Source organism: Rana temporaria, chromosome 11 (assembly GCF_905171775.1).
Source record: "Rana temporaria chromosome 11, aRanTem1.1, whole genome shotgun sequence".
NCBI classification, from domain to species: Eukaryota; Metazoa; Chordata; class Amphibia; order Anura; family Ranidae; genus Rana; species Rana temporaria.
In genome coordinates, this window is record NC_053499.1 from 113,696,851 (window position 1) to 113,711,769 (window position 14,919).

The following is a 14,919-nucleotide window of genomic DNA, read 5'->3' on the forward strand; positions in this document are numbered from 1 at the left end:
CACAGTTCCAAGCCGAACCGATCTCGACTATTTTTACTGGCACATTCCCGCAACCACGGACATTTACGAACGGGAAAAAAAGTGCCCGTTTTTACGAACTGTCTGTAAAAATACGGACAGTTGGCAACACTGTGACCTGGGGGCCCAAAGAGATCTACTTTGAATTGCAGGGATTCTCTTCCTATTTTGTCAGGACAGGAAATTAAGGAAAATCTCACCAATCAGACACAATTGGAAATAAAACTGACAGGGGTTACTCCCTTACTTTATCCAAAATTGAATAAAAAAGTGCTTCCTATAGTTCTACTTTAAAGTATAACATACAGTATGACTATATTATTTTTTAGCATCATTTTTTTTTTTCTTTCAGAAACACTATCACTATGTCTGATTCTTCATCCTCTAATTCTAATACAACCTCCAAAGGTAAGTAATTCTGACATATTAATTGATTTGTTAATAGCATCTGACAAACAGAAAACATCACAGCACATCCTAGGGCAGTGACATATTTAGGGGGTGTAGCCCACACCGTGTACTGGTGCTCTGGGGGTGCCAGTCAGCCTCCTAACATTCGTTTTTTGTGTTTACGACATTGCAGTGCCTATTATACTAGTACTGTAGTGGTGCTTCTGCTCATCTGACAGCTGCAGTTAAGAGTCTACTTGGCTCTGGTCACATGACACAGATGAATGGCAGACTTCCTTTCTGAACTGCCACTGCATGTAGTAAGTTGGGAGAGCAGATCTTTACTGAAGAAGGGTCTGAACTAAGGGGTTGTCTGTACCGAGGGGGTCTATATGATGTTAGGCTGGGTGAAGAAGTCTGTACTCAGAGAGGCCTGTACTGAGAGGAGTCAAGTAGTAGATGGGTCTGTAATGGGTGTCTTTACTTGGGGGGGGGGGCTGGGATTGGAGGGGGAGGTATACTGGAGGGTCTGTATTGAAGAGTTAAAGTGTTACTAAACTCAGGACCCTAAATTCACTATATCTGGTCTCCCACAGTACACAGAACATGGAAATGCAATAATTTAGTAAATATAAATACTTTTTTTCATGAGCAGTATATAGCAGTCTTGTGACATCTATCAGTGCCTGGTTAAAGCTTGTAGGAGGAGTTTTCATACTGCACTGGCTGTCTCATCAGGATGCAGGACCCCTGAGCCTCTGTCTGGGCAGTGCTGATTGGCTCTGTGCTGATCACATGCACTCTCCCAAAAAAAACTCTATCAATACACACCAAACTGAGCATGTGCAACCTGAGTCCAGTAACTCTGTCTTATTCGGACAAGAAGGGGAGGATCTGTGTATACAGGATCAAACAGCCTTTTTACACAATGCAGAGGATTAACCCCTTAGGTTCCACAGTGAGTATAACAAGCATGCTTTACTGAATATACAGACTGATTTTACTGTTGTGGGTTTAGTAACACTTTAAGCTGGGAGGAAGCATTTGTACTGGGGGGGGGGGTCTGTACTGAGGCATTAGTCTAGGAGAGAGGGTCTGTACTGGGGGGGGGGTGATCTGTACTGAGGTGTTAGGTTGCGAGGGGACATCTGTACTGTGGAGGGTCAGTACTGATGGGTTTTTATGGAGGGGTTAGGCTAGGAGGGAAGGTCTGTACTGCGGAAGGTCTGTACTGGGGGATCTGTACTGAAGGGTTAAACTGGGAGAGAGCGACTGTACCAGGGATCTGTACTAAGTGGTTAGGCTGAAAGAAAGCATCTGTACTAGGGGTGATCTATACTGGAGGGGCTTAGTTGCATTTGGGCGTTTGTACTAGTGAGAATCTTTACTGGTCGGTTTGTCTGGAGGAGTTAGTCTAAGAGGGAGGGTCTGTACTGTGGAAGGTCTGTACTGGGGGGGGGCCTGTACTGAGAGGTTAGGATGGTAAAGAGGGACTGAATTGGGGATCTGTATTGAGGGGTTAGGCTGGGAGGGAGGATCTTTACTGGTGGAGTCTGTGCTGAGAGTATTGGCTGGGAGGGTGAGTCTGTACTGAGGGTGAATCTGTACTGGGGGTTAAGTTAGGAGGGGGCATTTGTACTGGGGAGGATCTGTATTGGTGGGTTTGTATGTAGGGTTAGGCTAGGAGGGAACATCTGTATTGTGAAAGGTCTCTACTGGGGGTCTGTTCAGAGGGGTTTGGCTGGGACAGAGGGTCTGTATTGGGGGGAATCTGTACTGAGGGGTTAAGTTAGGAGGGGGCATTACTCATGTGTCTGTACTGAAGTTGGAAAAACGTTGTTTTTCCAACTTCAAAAAACGTTGTTTTTCAGCATGTCCAAAAAACAAACGTTTTTCCAACTTTATCATAAAAAACGACGTTGCCCACACACCATCGATTTTTCTAAATGATGAACAAAGCGCGGTGACGTACAACACGTACGACGGCACTCTGAAGGGGAAGTTCTATTCGCCTTTGGGCTGCTTTTAGCTGATTCCGTGTTAGTAAAAGACGATTTGCGCTTTTTTGTCTGTTACAGCGTGATGAATGTGCTTACTCCATTATGAATGGTAGTTTTACCTGAACGAGCGCTCCCGTCTCATAACTCGCTTCTGGGCATGCACGGTTTTAAAACGTCGTTTCAGCCCACACGCGATCATTTTTTTACAACCCGAAAAAACAACATTTTAAAAAACTACGTTAAAAAATGCAGCATGTTCGAATTTTTTTTTTTTGTCGTTTTTCAGAAGCCTAAAAACGATATGAAGCCCACACACGATGATTTTAAATGACGTTTTTAAAATAGTCGTGTTTTTTTCATGCCGAAAAACGACCGCGTGTATGCAGCATAAGTGTTCAAAAATCCCTGTCACCAGTTTTAGTAGCTTTTCTGAAATGTGCAGAAAATTTTTAAAAAGAATTACCTCCAGAAACTAAACTGGAGGTAGGTAAGATCAACTCTAATGTCGCGTACACACGATCATTTTTCGGCTTGTAAAAAACAAAGTTTTTTAAAAATGTCGCTTAAAATGATCGTGTGTGGGCTTCACAGCTTTTTTTTCGGGTACTGAAAAACGAAAAAAAAAAATTCGAACATGCTCTATTTTTTAACAACGTTTTAAACAATGTCGTTTTTCGGGTTGTAAAAAATGATCGTGTGTGGGCTTTAACGATGTGAAAAACCTGTGCATGCTCAGAAGCAAGTTATGAGACGGGAGCGCTGTAACAGACAGAAAAGCAAGAAAACACGAAATCAGCAAAAAGCAGCCCCAAGGGTGGCGTCATCCGCATGGAACTTCCCCTTTATAGTGCCGTCGTACCTGTTGTACGTCACCGCACTTTGCTAGAGTATTTTTTTTCAACGATCGTGTGTGGGCAACATCTTTTTAATGATGAAGTTGGAAAAAAAATCTTTTTTTTTAGAGGCTGAAAACATCGTTTTTTATAAGCTGAAAGGTGTGGACTCTCCCACAGCAGTGGTGAGTCTAAACAGCGTGAGAGTGATGCCTGCTTCTTCGGAGGACGATCCTCCAAAGGACAGCTGAGAAGTATCTCCAGGTGGTAATCCAGCCGGTGCTCAATATCACAGGTAATTTTGTGGTAAACAAAGTAAGAAAATTGGTGGCCCCTCGCATTGGTAGCGACAAAGATGTTGGAGCATGGATCAAAGAAAGAAAAGAGAGAAAAGGCCTCCACATGGCATAGGTCAAAAATGGTTTAATGTAAAAAAAAGTTGTACAGCAAACACCCTTCGGTGTGTACAAAAGATAAAAAGTGATCACGAGATAAAAATAGGATTAAGCGCAGTGATAAGCAAAGAAGAACATGTTTCGTTCTATTGAACTTAAACTTGGCTGTATCCGTTCTTACGAACGCTGCGCTTATATACAAAAGAATCAATTCCTAATTAGTTGTTAACAAGGCTGTGTTCCGTCCCAGGAAGTGGCAAGTGGTTTGCATCTCAACACTAGGAAAAGAAACACACTTCCCCTCCATTGGTCAACGCCAATAAGACAGCGGAGGGGGGTGTCTCTCACGTCCGCCATCATACTCACATGGTAGGCAGCGTTATCTAACAGGTATAGTTAAACCAAGCCTCACTATGGGGACAAACATGTCCCAAAAGCGTACAATCTCCAGCTTCACCACTGGAGTCGCCCTTGTAGCCAGTTTTCAATCCTTGTAATCACCCTATGGTCCATGCCAACGAACCTTATTTTGTACAGTAAATGTTTATTGGGAACTGTGTCAAATGCTTTTGCAAAATCCAGATTCACCATGTCTACAGGTCTTCCTTTATCTAGATGGCAACTCACCTCCTCATAGAAGATTAATAGATTGGTTTGGCAAGAACGATTCTTCGAGAATCAATGCTGATTACTGCTAATGATACCGTTCGTATTACTAAAATCTTGTATATAGCCCCTTATCATTCCCTCCAAGAGCTTATATACTATTGATGTTAGGCTAACTGGTCTGTAATTCCCAGGGATGTATTTTGGGCCCTTTTTAAATATTGGTGCTACATGGTACCATTCCAGTCAGACTGTCAGTAAAAAATAGGAACAATAGTCTGGCAATTACTTGAGTTACTGAGTTCCCTATGTACCCTTGGGTGCAAGCCATCTGGTCCTGGAGATTTATTAATGTCAAGTTTCCCAAGTATAATTTTATTTCTGTCCTCTGTTAACCATGGAGGTGCTTCCTGTGCTGTGTTTTGGTTACTGAAGAAGAATAAATTCAATACCATCGCCATCTCCCCATCCTTTGCAGCCAGATATCCTTCCTCATTCTTTATGGGGCCTCCCTTTTTTACTGTTTACATACTGTGACAGGAAGTCAGGTAAATCTGTGGGTGTTGTCACAGACGGGACATACATTTCTGCCTTGTTTAGACAATACACCAATTGCTATTAGGCGTCGGCTGAAAAGTAGCCAGAAATGGTCTAAGGGCGTTGGAAGACTTCAGCTGTCCAGAATGAGGCAATTAAGGCCTCTATAAATAGTCCAGAGGATTACCACTAATTTGCTGCATCCTGAGTCTTTGTGAGTAAGGAGAGCAGTGCCAGAAAGTCTTCTGAGAAGGTGAGGAGAGGATTGATTTTTTCTGTGTGATAACATCAAAAGACTATTGTTTTTCTGCTGTATGACCAGCAGTGTCTGCCCAGCACTAGGTTGTGCCAGACGTCATTAGATAGGTTCCTGTGTGGTGAAGATAGACGCCCCAAGTGGCCAGGGTTTATTTTATGTTTGATTTTGTTTGTTTATGCTGTTTGAATGCTTGCACTTGTTTTCCAGCAAGATGGAAGAATAAACCAAAATCTTTGTTTTCAACCGTCTTCGACTGCCTGTCAGTATAAATTTAGTGTGTAGTGAACCCATCCAGGGGGTCACACACCCCACTACCGAGCTAACCCCTACAATACTTAAAGAATTTCTTGGCATTTATTCTGCTCTCTTCCGCTATGTGTCTTTCATGTTCTATCTTAGCCGCCCTAATTGCACCCTTACATTTTTTTTTGCATTCTTTATAAAGTCTGAATGCTGATGATGATCCCTCAACCTTGTATTTTTTGAAGGCCTTCTCATTTGCTTTTATATGCATTTTTACATTGGAGTTAAGCCATCCAGGACTTTTGCTCGCTCTTTTAAATTTCTTACCCATTGGGATGCATTGGCTAATGCCCTTATGTAATATGCTCTTAAAGCAAACCCATCTCTCCTCCATGTTCTTTGTTCCTAAGATTTTATCCCAATGTATGCCTTCTAGTAAGGTTTGTAGTTTAGGGAAGTTGGCTCTTTTGAAATGTATTGTCTTTGTATTCCCCTTATGTTTCCTATTTGTGTGATTTATACTGAAGCCAATTGACCTGTGATCGCTGTTACCTAAATTGCCCTGTATTTGCTACTGCAAAGGTTATTTTTTAACTATCCCAGGTTCAGCTTCAGGGTTCAAATTAAAATGTATTTTACCTCTACAAGAAATTCCCTGACAATTTATCTAGGATTGACCTAAAATTGACTTGGAATTTACAGGACTTTTCACAGGATTCCATGTATTCACATAAAGGACTTTTTTTCTGATGTTGTAGGTAACTACATACAATTCATCAGCCTTTTTTGACCAGGGTTCTGTGGAACCCTAGGATTAGTAAAGAGTTGAATGTACCTGGGTTTGGTTGGAGGCAGGTTTGGCAAACATTACTAAAGTTTGTGACTAAACGTTGGCAAATGATTATCAAACATATGGCAGGGGAAGGGCTAGGCACTGCCTTGGGGAACTTGCCAAAGCAAAGAAACATTTTTAAAAATTCAGTTTGATAAGGAGCAACATTTTTGGTAATGGTTAAAGTGAAACACTAAAAATGTGAAATTATTTTAAACTACTTCAAGACCCCTTCTTGCCCAGGCCATTTTACAGTTTTCAGCACGGTCACACTTTGAATGACTTCTTTGTCATTTTCTGGTATTTAATCACCACTGGTGATGGTCTTTTGTTGTTATATTAAAAAAAAGACCAAAAACGTGGACAAAAAAGTTTTCTTAGTTTCTGTTATAAAACGTTGTAAATAAATTATTTCTCTGCATACATTTAGGCCAAATGTATTCTCCGATACCTTCTTTGGTAAAAAAAAATGCCTGTCTCAGATTCTGAGGTCCTCAAATGCCAGGACAGTACAAAAAAAACAAATTACCCCTTTTTGGAATGTAGACAGTCCAATGTATTTAGTAAGAGACATTGTACATTTTTTGAAGTTGTAGTTTTTTGCCACAATTTTTTGGAAATTAAACTAAATACATATTTCGTTTTTACAAAGCTGACTACCTATAACATTTTGGAGACTCTGGAGAACCAGGACAGTAGAAACACAAACATAATGACCACCTTTTGGAGAGTAAACACCCTGTCAATGACTAGCTAACTGGAAGGTTATCCTTGAATTGGGGTATGAGTGTCATGACCTTGCAGTAATACTTTCATGACCTGTCTGTCTCTTACCTTGTCTGTGTATCAGCCTTAGGGCTTGCTCTCTCACACCTGCATGGTTAAGTAATCTTCCCTCAGTGTGGCTCCACCCCAGCCTCAACAGGGACCACTATTTAACACTGTGTTCTCCAAGCCTGCCTTGCCGTGCAATATTGTGTGTTTGGTTTCCTGTTTCCTGCTTGCCGTGTGCTCTATGTTTTTCTCTACCGATCTTGGCGTGTTACCGACCATCCCCGCCTGCTTGTGACCCTGACCTTTGGCGCGTTCTCGACTATCCCTGCCTGCTTGTGACCCTTGACGCGTTCTCCTTTTATCCTTGTCTGCTAGTCGCCCCAACCTTTAGCTTATCTTCCTATAGCCTACCATGAGCGTGAGCTGGGAGACCCTGAGGGCCGTGACCTGGAGTCAGCTGCAGCGTAGTCCATCCGAACCACTAGAGGCTCTGGTGAACACCTGCTGGCTCTTAGACTCTGTGCCCTGGGGAATCTTACGTTCTAGCTCCCTGTGGGATCCGTGTTGGCGCCCCAGTAGACCTGCCTTCCTGCACCACCCAGGGTTCCATCCGCAGCAGTCAGCCATAGGGTCCACTATCATAGCGGTGCACTCCTGACCCCAGCGGTGTGCATCTGTCACCTGGCCTCAGGTGACCTGACAATGAGGGTGGACTTGTTCTAAGTAAGACTGCCCATGATACATTCACATCCCACACTACCTCTGACCACTAGTAGAGGGATACTCTACTCCAATCCAGCTAGCTGACCACACACAGGCAGATACAAATCTTACACACAATCTGGTGCACTCTAAGGCCCCGTACACACGGTCGGACAAAACCGATGAGAATGGTCCGTTGGACCGTTTTCATCGGTTCACCGCTGAAGTGGCCTGATGGTCTGATGATGCGTACACACCATCGTTCCAAAAACCGATCGGGTCAGAACGCGGTGACGTCAAACACACGACGTGCTGAATAAAACTAAATTCAATGCTTCCCAAGCATGTGTTGACTTGATTCTGAGCATGCGCGGGTTTTGAACCGATGCTTTTCTGTACTAACTATCGGTTTGGTCCGATCGGGCAGCGGTCCATCGGTTTGGTTTTGAAGCATGTTTTAAAATTTTGGACCGAAGGAAAACAGACCGATGGGCTATACACAACTTTGGTTTGGACCGATGAAACTGAACCTCGGTCCATTCTCATCGGTTTTGTCCGACCGTGTGTACGGGGCCTAAGGGTTGGGGAGCAGTCTAGTAATTAGCACCCCCTTCCAGGAATCCTTTAGCTATGCTACGAGCTAGAACCCCAGTGTTAATCACTCTTCCCACTGTCCACACATCCACAAACCAGACACACTACAAACGATCCTTTGCCATCACCTAGCCGTTTGTCTGCAGACTGGTCTACTAGGCAACAACACACAAAGAGATCTCCGTCTGGCAAATTAACCGAGTACATAGACACTCAAATGAAACAATCTCTAAAGTGCATAAGAGCCCTATCTTAGCACACAGAAGTTACTTATTCATTGTATAATTTAATATCCCAAAAGTGCATAAAATATATACAACGAAAAAAATAATTACAAAAAAAATGACAAAAAGACCTACACAATTTGCTTTTCACTATTAAAAAAAAAAGAGATACAATCAGAAATAACCTTTACCAAAGTTTATCCTTTGACAGCAGCATGTCGGAAACATTTGTAATTTCCCAGTTGAACTGGTTTTGTGGGAATCACTGGAAATGGGGGTGGTTCTGGCGCAAACTATAGTTCAAATGATGCCAGAGAACCTAAATCTGTGTTATTGTAATGGGTGTGGATCAGGGAAGAGCACAAACCGTGCAAGATAGATGGTGCTATCCAGGGGTGAAGAAGAAACAGTACATAACACAAGCCTCTTCAGGATAACAGAAGCACGATCCAAAACATGTAGAAAAAGGGTAAAGAAAGAGGTGCCTTCTAAATATTAACTATAGAAACTTTATGGTACAATAATTAAAAACAGTCACATTGAGGTTAAAAACGATCAGCATGATGAACATCCTGCAGCAGTGCATCTTCTTGCTTGCTGGTTCAACAGGCTGTGTCACTCAGGAACCCATAGAAAGTCCTCTGCCGACTCTGTGCACTCTGTGGCCTAGATGTGAGCCTGCACACTGTCAGTGGAATGGACAGACAAGCTCCTTTGTCAAGCTTGACAAGCTTCCTCAGATCTGTTGGTATAAATCAAAGCTGGCAAACAGTTCGGGGCCTATTCACAGTCCCCTGCTGATTCTTGTAGCCAAAATGACTAGAACTTTCTTTGAGGTTCACGAAGGTGAGAAATCTATGTCTACTTGAATGGGATAATTTTATCAGCATCTAGGTGTCAATCTATAAGCTTCCTCTGTCCTTTTCATATGCCAATTAGTGAACATATGTCTATGAATACAGTGAATATGGAATCTTTAAAGGATATCTAAAGGTTTGTTTAAAAAACAAAAAACAATCATTGGACTTGATTGGCAGGAGCCAATGGCTGCGCTGCTATCGACCTATCCAATCAGGACCCAAGACACCGGCTGGAGCTGGTGTACTGGTTCCCTTTGCTAGAAAGACCGGGTTCAGGTAAGTAAAGAGGGGGGGGGGGGGGGTGGCGCTGCATCACAGGAGGTTTTCCACCCAACTCTTGTGACGTCAGATTCTCTTGGGAGTAGTGGGACGTGCCCCTGCATAGTTTTTTCTAGAGTTCAGGCTCCACCTCGTGCCATTGTGGCCAATCCCAACGGAGCCACTCCTACTCCCTGATTAGGTTGACACCCCACTTGGTTGCCAAGCATCCAGCAGTCAAGGCTCCCTTTCCTTAGTGCCGGGCGGATCAAGGGGCCTTCATTAAAGTGAAAAACCTTGAGGGTTTACAACCCCTTAGTAACACAGAATTAAACTATGTCTACAAATACACTACTTCTACAGATTTCATCAGCCCCCAGATATTGGCAAAACTATTCTACTCTTACATGTACTGTATGTTACATATACATTCACATTTGTGTTACACACCCCAAGGTATTTTTTAAGAGGCATGGTGAGTCTTTTGAAGACTACATTTTTTGCCATATGTTTTTGGAAAATGCCAAAAGAATTTTTTTTTTTTTTTAACACAAGGTTTTCAGTTTATAGGAGTTAACAATTGCAGGTATGTAAGAAAAGGGGGGAAAACGGTTTCAATTCCCCCCTTTTCTCATGGGTCGGCAGCAGGACTTAAAAAAAATAGGTAATGATAGCCTCAGGGGCAGTTTCAAGTTCCCCTATCTCTGGGGGAACTAGGCAGGAATCACGCGGGCGGGAAAGCAATAGCACGCGTCGTTTCCCGGTCTTTTTTAGAAAGTGGACTGCTCAGCTGGTCTTATCTGGTTCCAGCCAGCTGTTTTTGGGGCTATATAAGGCGAGCTTTGCAGGTACGGAACCAATTCGCCTCAGAGGATAGGACCTGTGGTGTTCTAGAGGTTTTCCTCCCTGAACAAACAGATTCCTCTGAGGCCAGAAGATGTCCCTTCTCCGTCAGCTGATCGAAAGAGCGGGTGAAGACGGCGGAGAAGACTGGGTCAGGGAATGCCTGAACTTACCCCGGACATCAAGAGAAGAAGCTCCGGTGGGAGCGGCAGCGTCGGCAATTGAAGCAGCCCGGTCGTCGGCGGAGAGCATCTCGGCGGTCAGCGGCACCTACAGCTTGGAGCCTGCACTTCGCCCGGAAGAAGATGGCGTCACTCCGCCGGAAGACGACTCGGAGCGGGGGAGGAGCGTCGACAGCAGGTCCGGTGACCGGAACACGTCGGCGAAGAGGCGGCGCATGCCGCTGCTACGGCTCTCCCCGTCCCCACCACGTATGTCGGCATCCAAGGCTGCGGGGAAGAAAACGAGAGGTCGCGGTAGAGGATCGGGAACGGCGACAAGAGGCGGAACAGGCGTGAAAGGCGGCGCAAGGGTAACGTATGACTCGGCTGGTTATCCAGCTGGAGGTACCCAGGTGAGCGGAGTTGGAGCGGTGGAGAATCCTATTTTTTCACAGCTGTCCTTGGCGGATGATTGGTGTCGGCTGGCCAGGCAAGAGGAAGATGCCATCAGCCTGGGGGTGATCGATGACGGCGCTGCATTCAATACAGAAGTACAGCGGAGTGCGGAGGCTGTGTCAGCACAGGCCTGTCCTTTGAGACCAGCACAAGAATCAGGTGAGTCAGTCAACATGTCATTGTTGGCTAACATGTCTGAGCTGTTGTGTAATTTAGTTAAGGACGTTCAAACTTTAAAGAGCAAACAAGTTTTGCCACTGCAAGATGCTGCTCGGGAGATATGGGCACCATCTTGTGGTCAAATTGTTAATAACACAGAAAAAATTTCTGATTCTATTCCTATGTCCTCTTTTCACTCTGCTCGCATACAAAATTTACCAGAGACTTGTCTGAAAGTCCCAATACAATGTGAGGTCTCTCCTTTGGGATATCATTTAGCTTTAGCAATCAAGGAAAGGATTTGGGATGGTGAGTTTGTCGACATGCTTTCTTTGCTTCCTTCAGCCAAAGAGTTTATGTTTAAGGATAAGAAGGAAGATGACGACAGACGCAGACCAGTTACCAAATCCTTTAACAATTGGTTGCAATCATTTTTCATATTTTCAGGAGTTCTCTGCGAGAAATTTCCGGAAAAAAGTATAGGTCTGTTTCAGCACCTAGACATAATTCTTGAAGCGTATAAAAATTTTGGAGGTACAGCATGGTTTTCTTACGACGAGGCATTTCGCCAAAAACTATCTGTACATCCGTCTTTAAAATGGGGAGTTAAAGATGTCGGATTATGTATGAATCTTTTTCTCCCCCAAAAGTCTAATTATAGCAAACCGGTCACGGCACAGCCCTCCACATCAGCAGTATACAAAAAGGGTATTTGCTTTAATTTTAACGATGGACAATGTAAATGGCCAAACTCGTGCAGATACCGGCATGAGTGTGCCTTTTGTTCAGGAACACACGCAGTATCCAAATGTTTCAAAAAGATGGCCGCAGCCAATCAGTCAACAGGGCCTAGTGTTCAGAAAGGCAATCACACCGGTGAGTTGGCAAAGTATGTTCCCATGGTTACGAATTTACCCAGACAAGGGGATGGCGCGTCTACTAATTGACGGTTTCCAGGAAGGTTTTTTACTACCGTCTTTTTTAGGTTCAGGTTGTAAGGTCGTTAGGAATCTAAAATCCGCAGAACTATGTCCTTCTATTGTTTTTGAAAAAATTTCAAGGGAGATCCTGGAAGGCAGGATGGAGGGTCCATTTCAGTTCCCTCCTTTCCCTGATTTTAGGATATCTCCTTTGGGAATCGTACCCAAAAAAGAAAAAAATTCTTTTCGGTTAATACACCATCTTTCATTCCCGAAGGATGATTCATTGAATGACCAAATAGGCGAAGACCTCGCGTCGGTCAGGTATTCATCTTTTGAGGATGCTTTGATATTGCTTAGGCAGTTAGGTCACAGGACTCTGTTGGCTAAAGCAGATATTAAATCTGCTTTCCGCCTGCTACCTATTCACCCATCCTGTTTTAATTCGTTAGGTTTTTGTTTCCAGGATAAATTTTATTTTGATAAATGTCTCCCCATGGGGTGCTCTTTATCGTGTTTTTATTTCGAATCATTTTCCACTTTTTTAGAATGGGTAGTACGTTCAGAGTCGGGTTCTAAATTTATAATTCACTATTTAGATGACTTTTTATTCTTAGGAAAAGCGGATTCGGATGATTGTTATAGGTCTTTACATGCGTTTTTTGAAATATGTAACCGTTTCGGGGTCCCGTTAGCATTGGAAAAGATGGCTTTGCCATCCACTTGTCTGGATTTTTTGGGCATCACTATAGATTCAGAACTCATGGAATTTAGACTGCCGGAAGAAAAATTAGAAAAGTTAAGAGGTTTGCTGTTAGCAGTTCTCAGGAAAAAAAAGGTGTGTCTGAAAGACATGCAGTCTCTGTTAGGCTCATTAGCTTTCACGACAAGAATAATTCCGATGGGTAGGGTATTTTCTAGGAAACTATACCTGGCCATTTCAGGTTTAAAATCCCCCTCTTCGCATTTACGGGTCACATCTGAGATGAAGGAAGACATCATGGTATGGTTGCAATTTCTGCACCACTTTAATGGAAAGATGGTATGGCAAACTGAATTTATTTCCAACAAAGAGCTTTTTCTGTTTACTGATGCGGCCGGTTCTTGTGGTTTTGGCGCACTATGGAGAACCCATTGGTGCGCTGAACGTTGGCATGGCAGCTGGAAACAGAAAGGTGTATTAAAAAATATAGTCTTCTTGGAATTGTTTCCCATAGTTGTGGCTCTGGAACTCTGGGGAACATTTTTTAAGAACAAAAGGATCATTATCAGAACCGATAATAAAGGAGTTTTGTTTGCAATCAACTGCCTATCATCAAAATCTCCGCCTGTCATTGCCTTGCTCCGCCACGTTATTTTCAAGTGTTTAAGCTTGAATATATGGTTAAAAGCGGTTCACGTGGCGGGGAAAGATAATGATTTGGCGGATGCCTTGTCTCGCCAACAGATGGATCGGTTTTTTCGGCTTTTTCCAGAGGCGGATTCGATAGGTCTGCACTGTCCTCCTCAGCTATGGATGTTAATCTGAGACCTATTTCTGAGTATATTGTGAATTCTGTGGCACACTCTACCTGGGTTGGATACCGATCGGCCTGGTTGATGTGGTTAGCCTTCTTGAACTCTATACGACAGCCGGCTGGCATGTTCTCGGAACATTTAATTTTGTTGTTTATGCAATCTTTATTTGTACAGAAATATTCTTGGTCTTATGTTTCAAAAACTTTGGCGGGAATATCCTTCTTTGGCAAATTCAAGGGTTTACCATCCTGCCTAAGTTATTTTTCCGTGCGCCTTAAGCCTTAAAAGGTTATAAAAAAGAGCATTTTACTCAAGATCGTCGGTTGCCAGTGACGCCGGCGCTTTTGTCAGAATTATGCGCGGTTACAGGCCAAGTTTGTTTTTCGAATTTTGAAGCTGTACTGTTTCAGGCTGTATTTTTATTAATGTTTTTTGCAGCACTTCGGATATCAGATTTAGACATTATTCAAGTATCTGATGTCTTTCTTTCCGACGAGGCGGTTCGGGTATTTTTGCGTCGGTCAAAAACGGACCAGATGGGAAAAGGCATCTGGATCAATTTAGTGGCTTGCGAAAGATCGTTGGCATGTCCAGTAAAATTACTTAGGAACTATATTAAGGTAAGACCCGGTTTTTCTCAGAAATTCTTCATTCACGAGTCCGGACGGCATCTCACCAAATTTCAGTTCAATAGCGTGTTCCGAAAATGTTTGAAGGTGCTCAATTTAAATACAAGGGTGTTGTCTTCGCACTCTTTCAGAATAGGGGCAGCAACGGAAGCTGCCAGGTTGGGTTTGGATGAAAGCATAATAAAACGGGTGGGCAGGTGGAAATCTGATCGATATTTGTCATACGTCCGTCCTAACTTGTTCTTTTGATTCATTTCAGGTAACGTCCGAACGATTTGGATCGTCGGGCATTCCTTTATTTTTTGGGCTCATCAGAGAGCAGTTGACCGCAGCTACACTAGCAATCTGGGCCTGGATCCGGCGCTTTTCAAAGTTATATGGTTCGGTAGAAGAGGCATGATTTGGTCAAGTTTATTTTGGGAAATTAGTCAGATTCTTCGCCATCATCCTCCTCCAGATGTTCTTATTTTACATCTGGGGGGGAATGATATTGGAAAGCTGAGAACATTGAACATCATCTTTAAAGTTAGGGATGACGTCCATAGTCTCCAATTGTCTTTCCCGAATACTGTTTTTGTTTTTTCAGAGATTGTGCAAAGATGGAGATGGCTTTCCTTCCCCCCTTTGCGCCCTTTGGAGAAAATTAGTCGGCGCATAAATAGGGCCTTGTCTAAATTACTGTCTCCTCTGGGTGTTATTTGTTACAGG

The 14,919-nt window shown here is 43.3% G+C and overlaps 1 protein-coding gene across 3 annotated transcripts in view; it reads left to right on the plus strand.

Moving 5' to 3' along the window:
- LOC120917509 (transmembrane protein 272-like) overlaps positions 1 to 14,919 on the plus strand; it is a 165,516-nt gene that overhangs the window by 109,188 nt on the left and 41,409 nt on the right. For all 3 annotated transcript variants that reach the window (XM_040328848.1, XM_040328850.1, XM_040328849.1), the window contains one exon: positions 371 to 426. In XM_040328848.1, coding sequence (XP_040184782.1) covers positions 384 to 426 — 43 coding nt within the window. In that variant the 5' untranslated portion in view covers positions 371 to 383. The remainder of the gene's footprint in view (positions 1 to 370; positions 427 to 14,919) is intronic.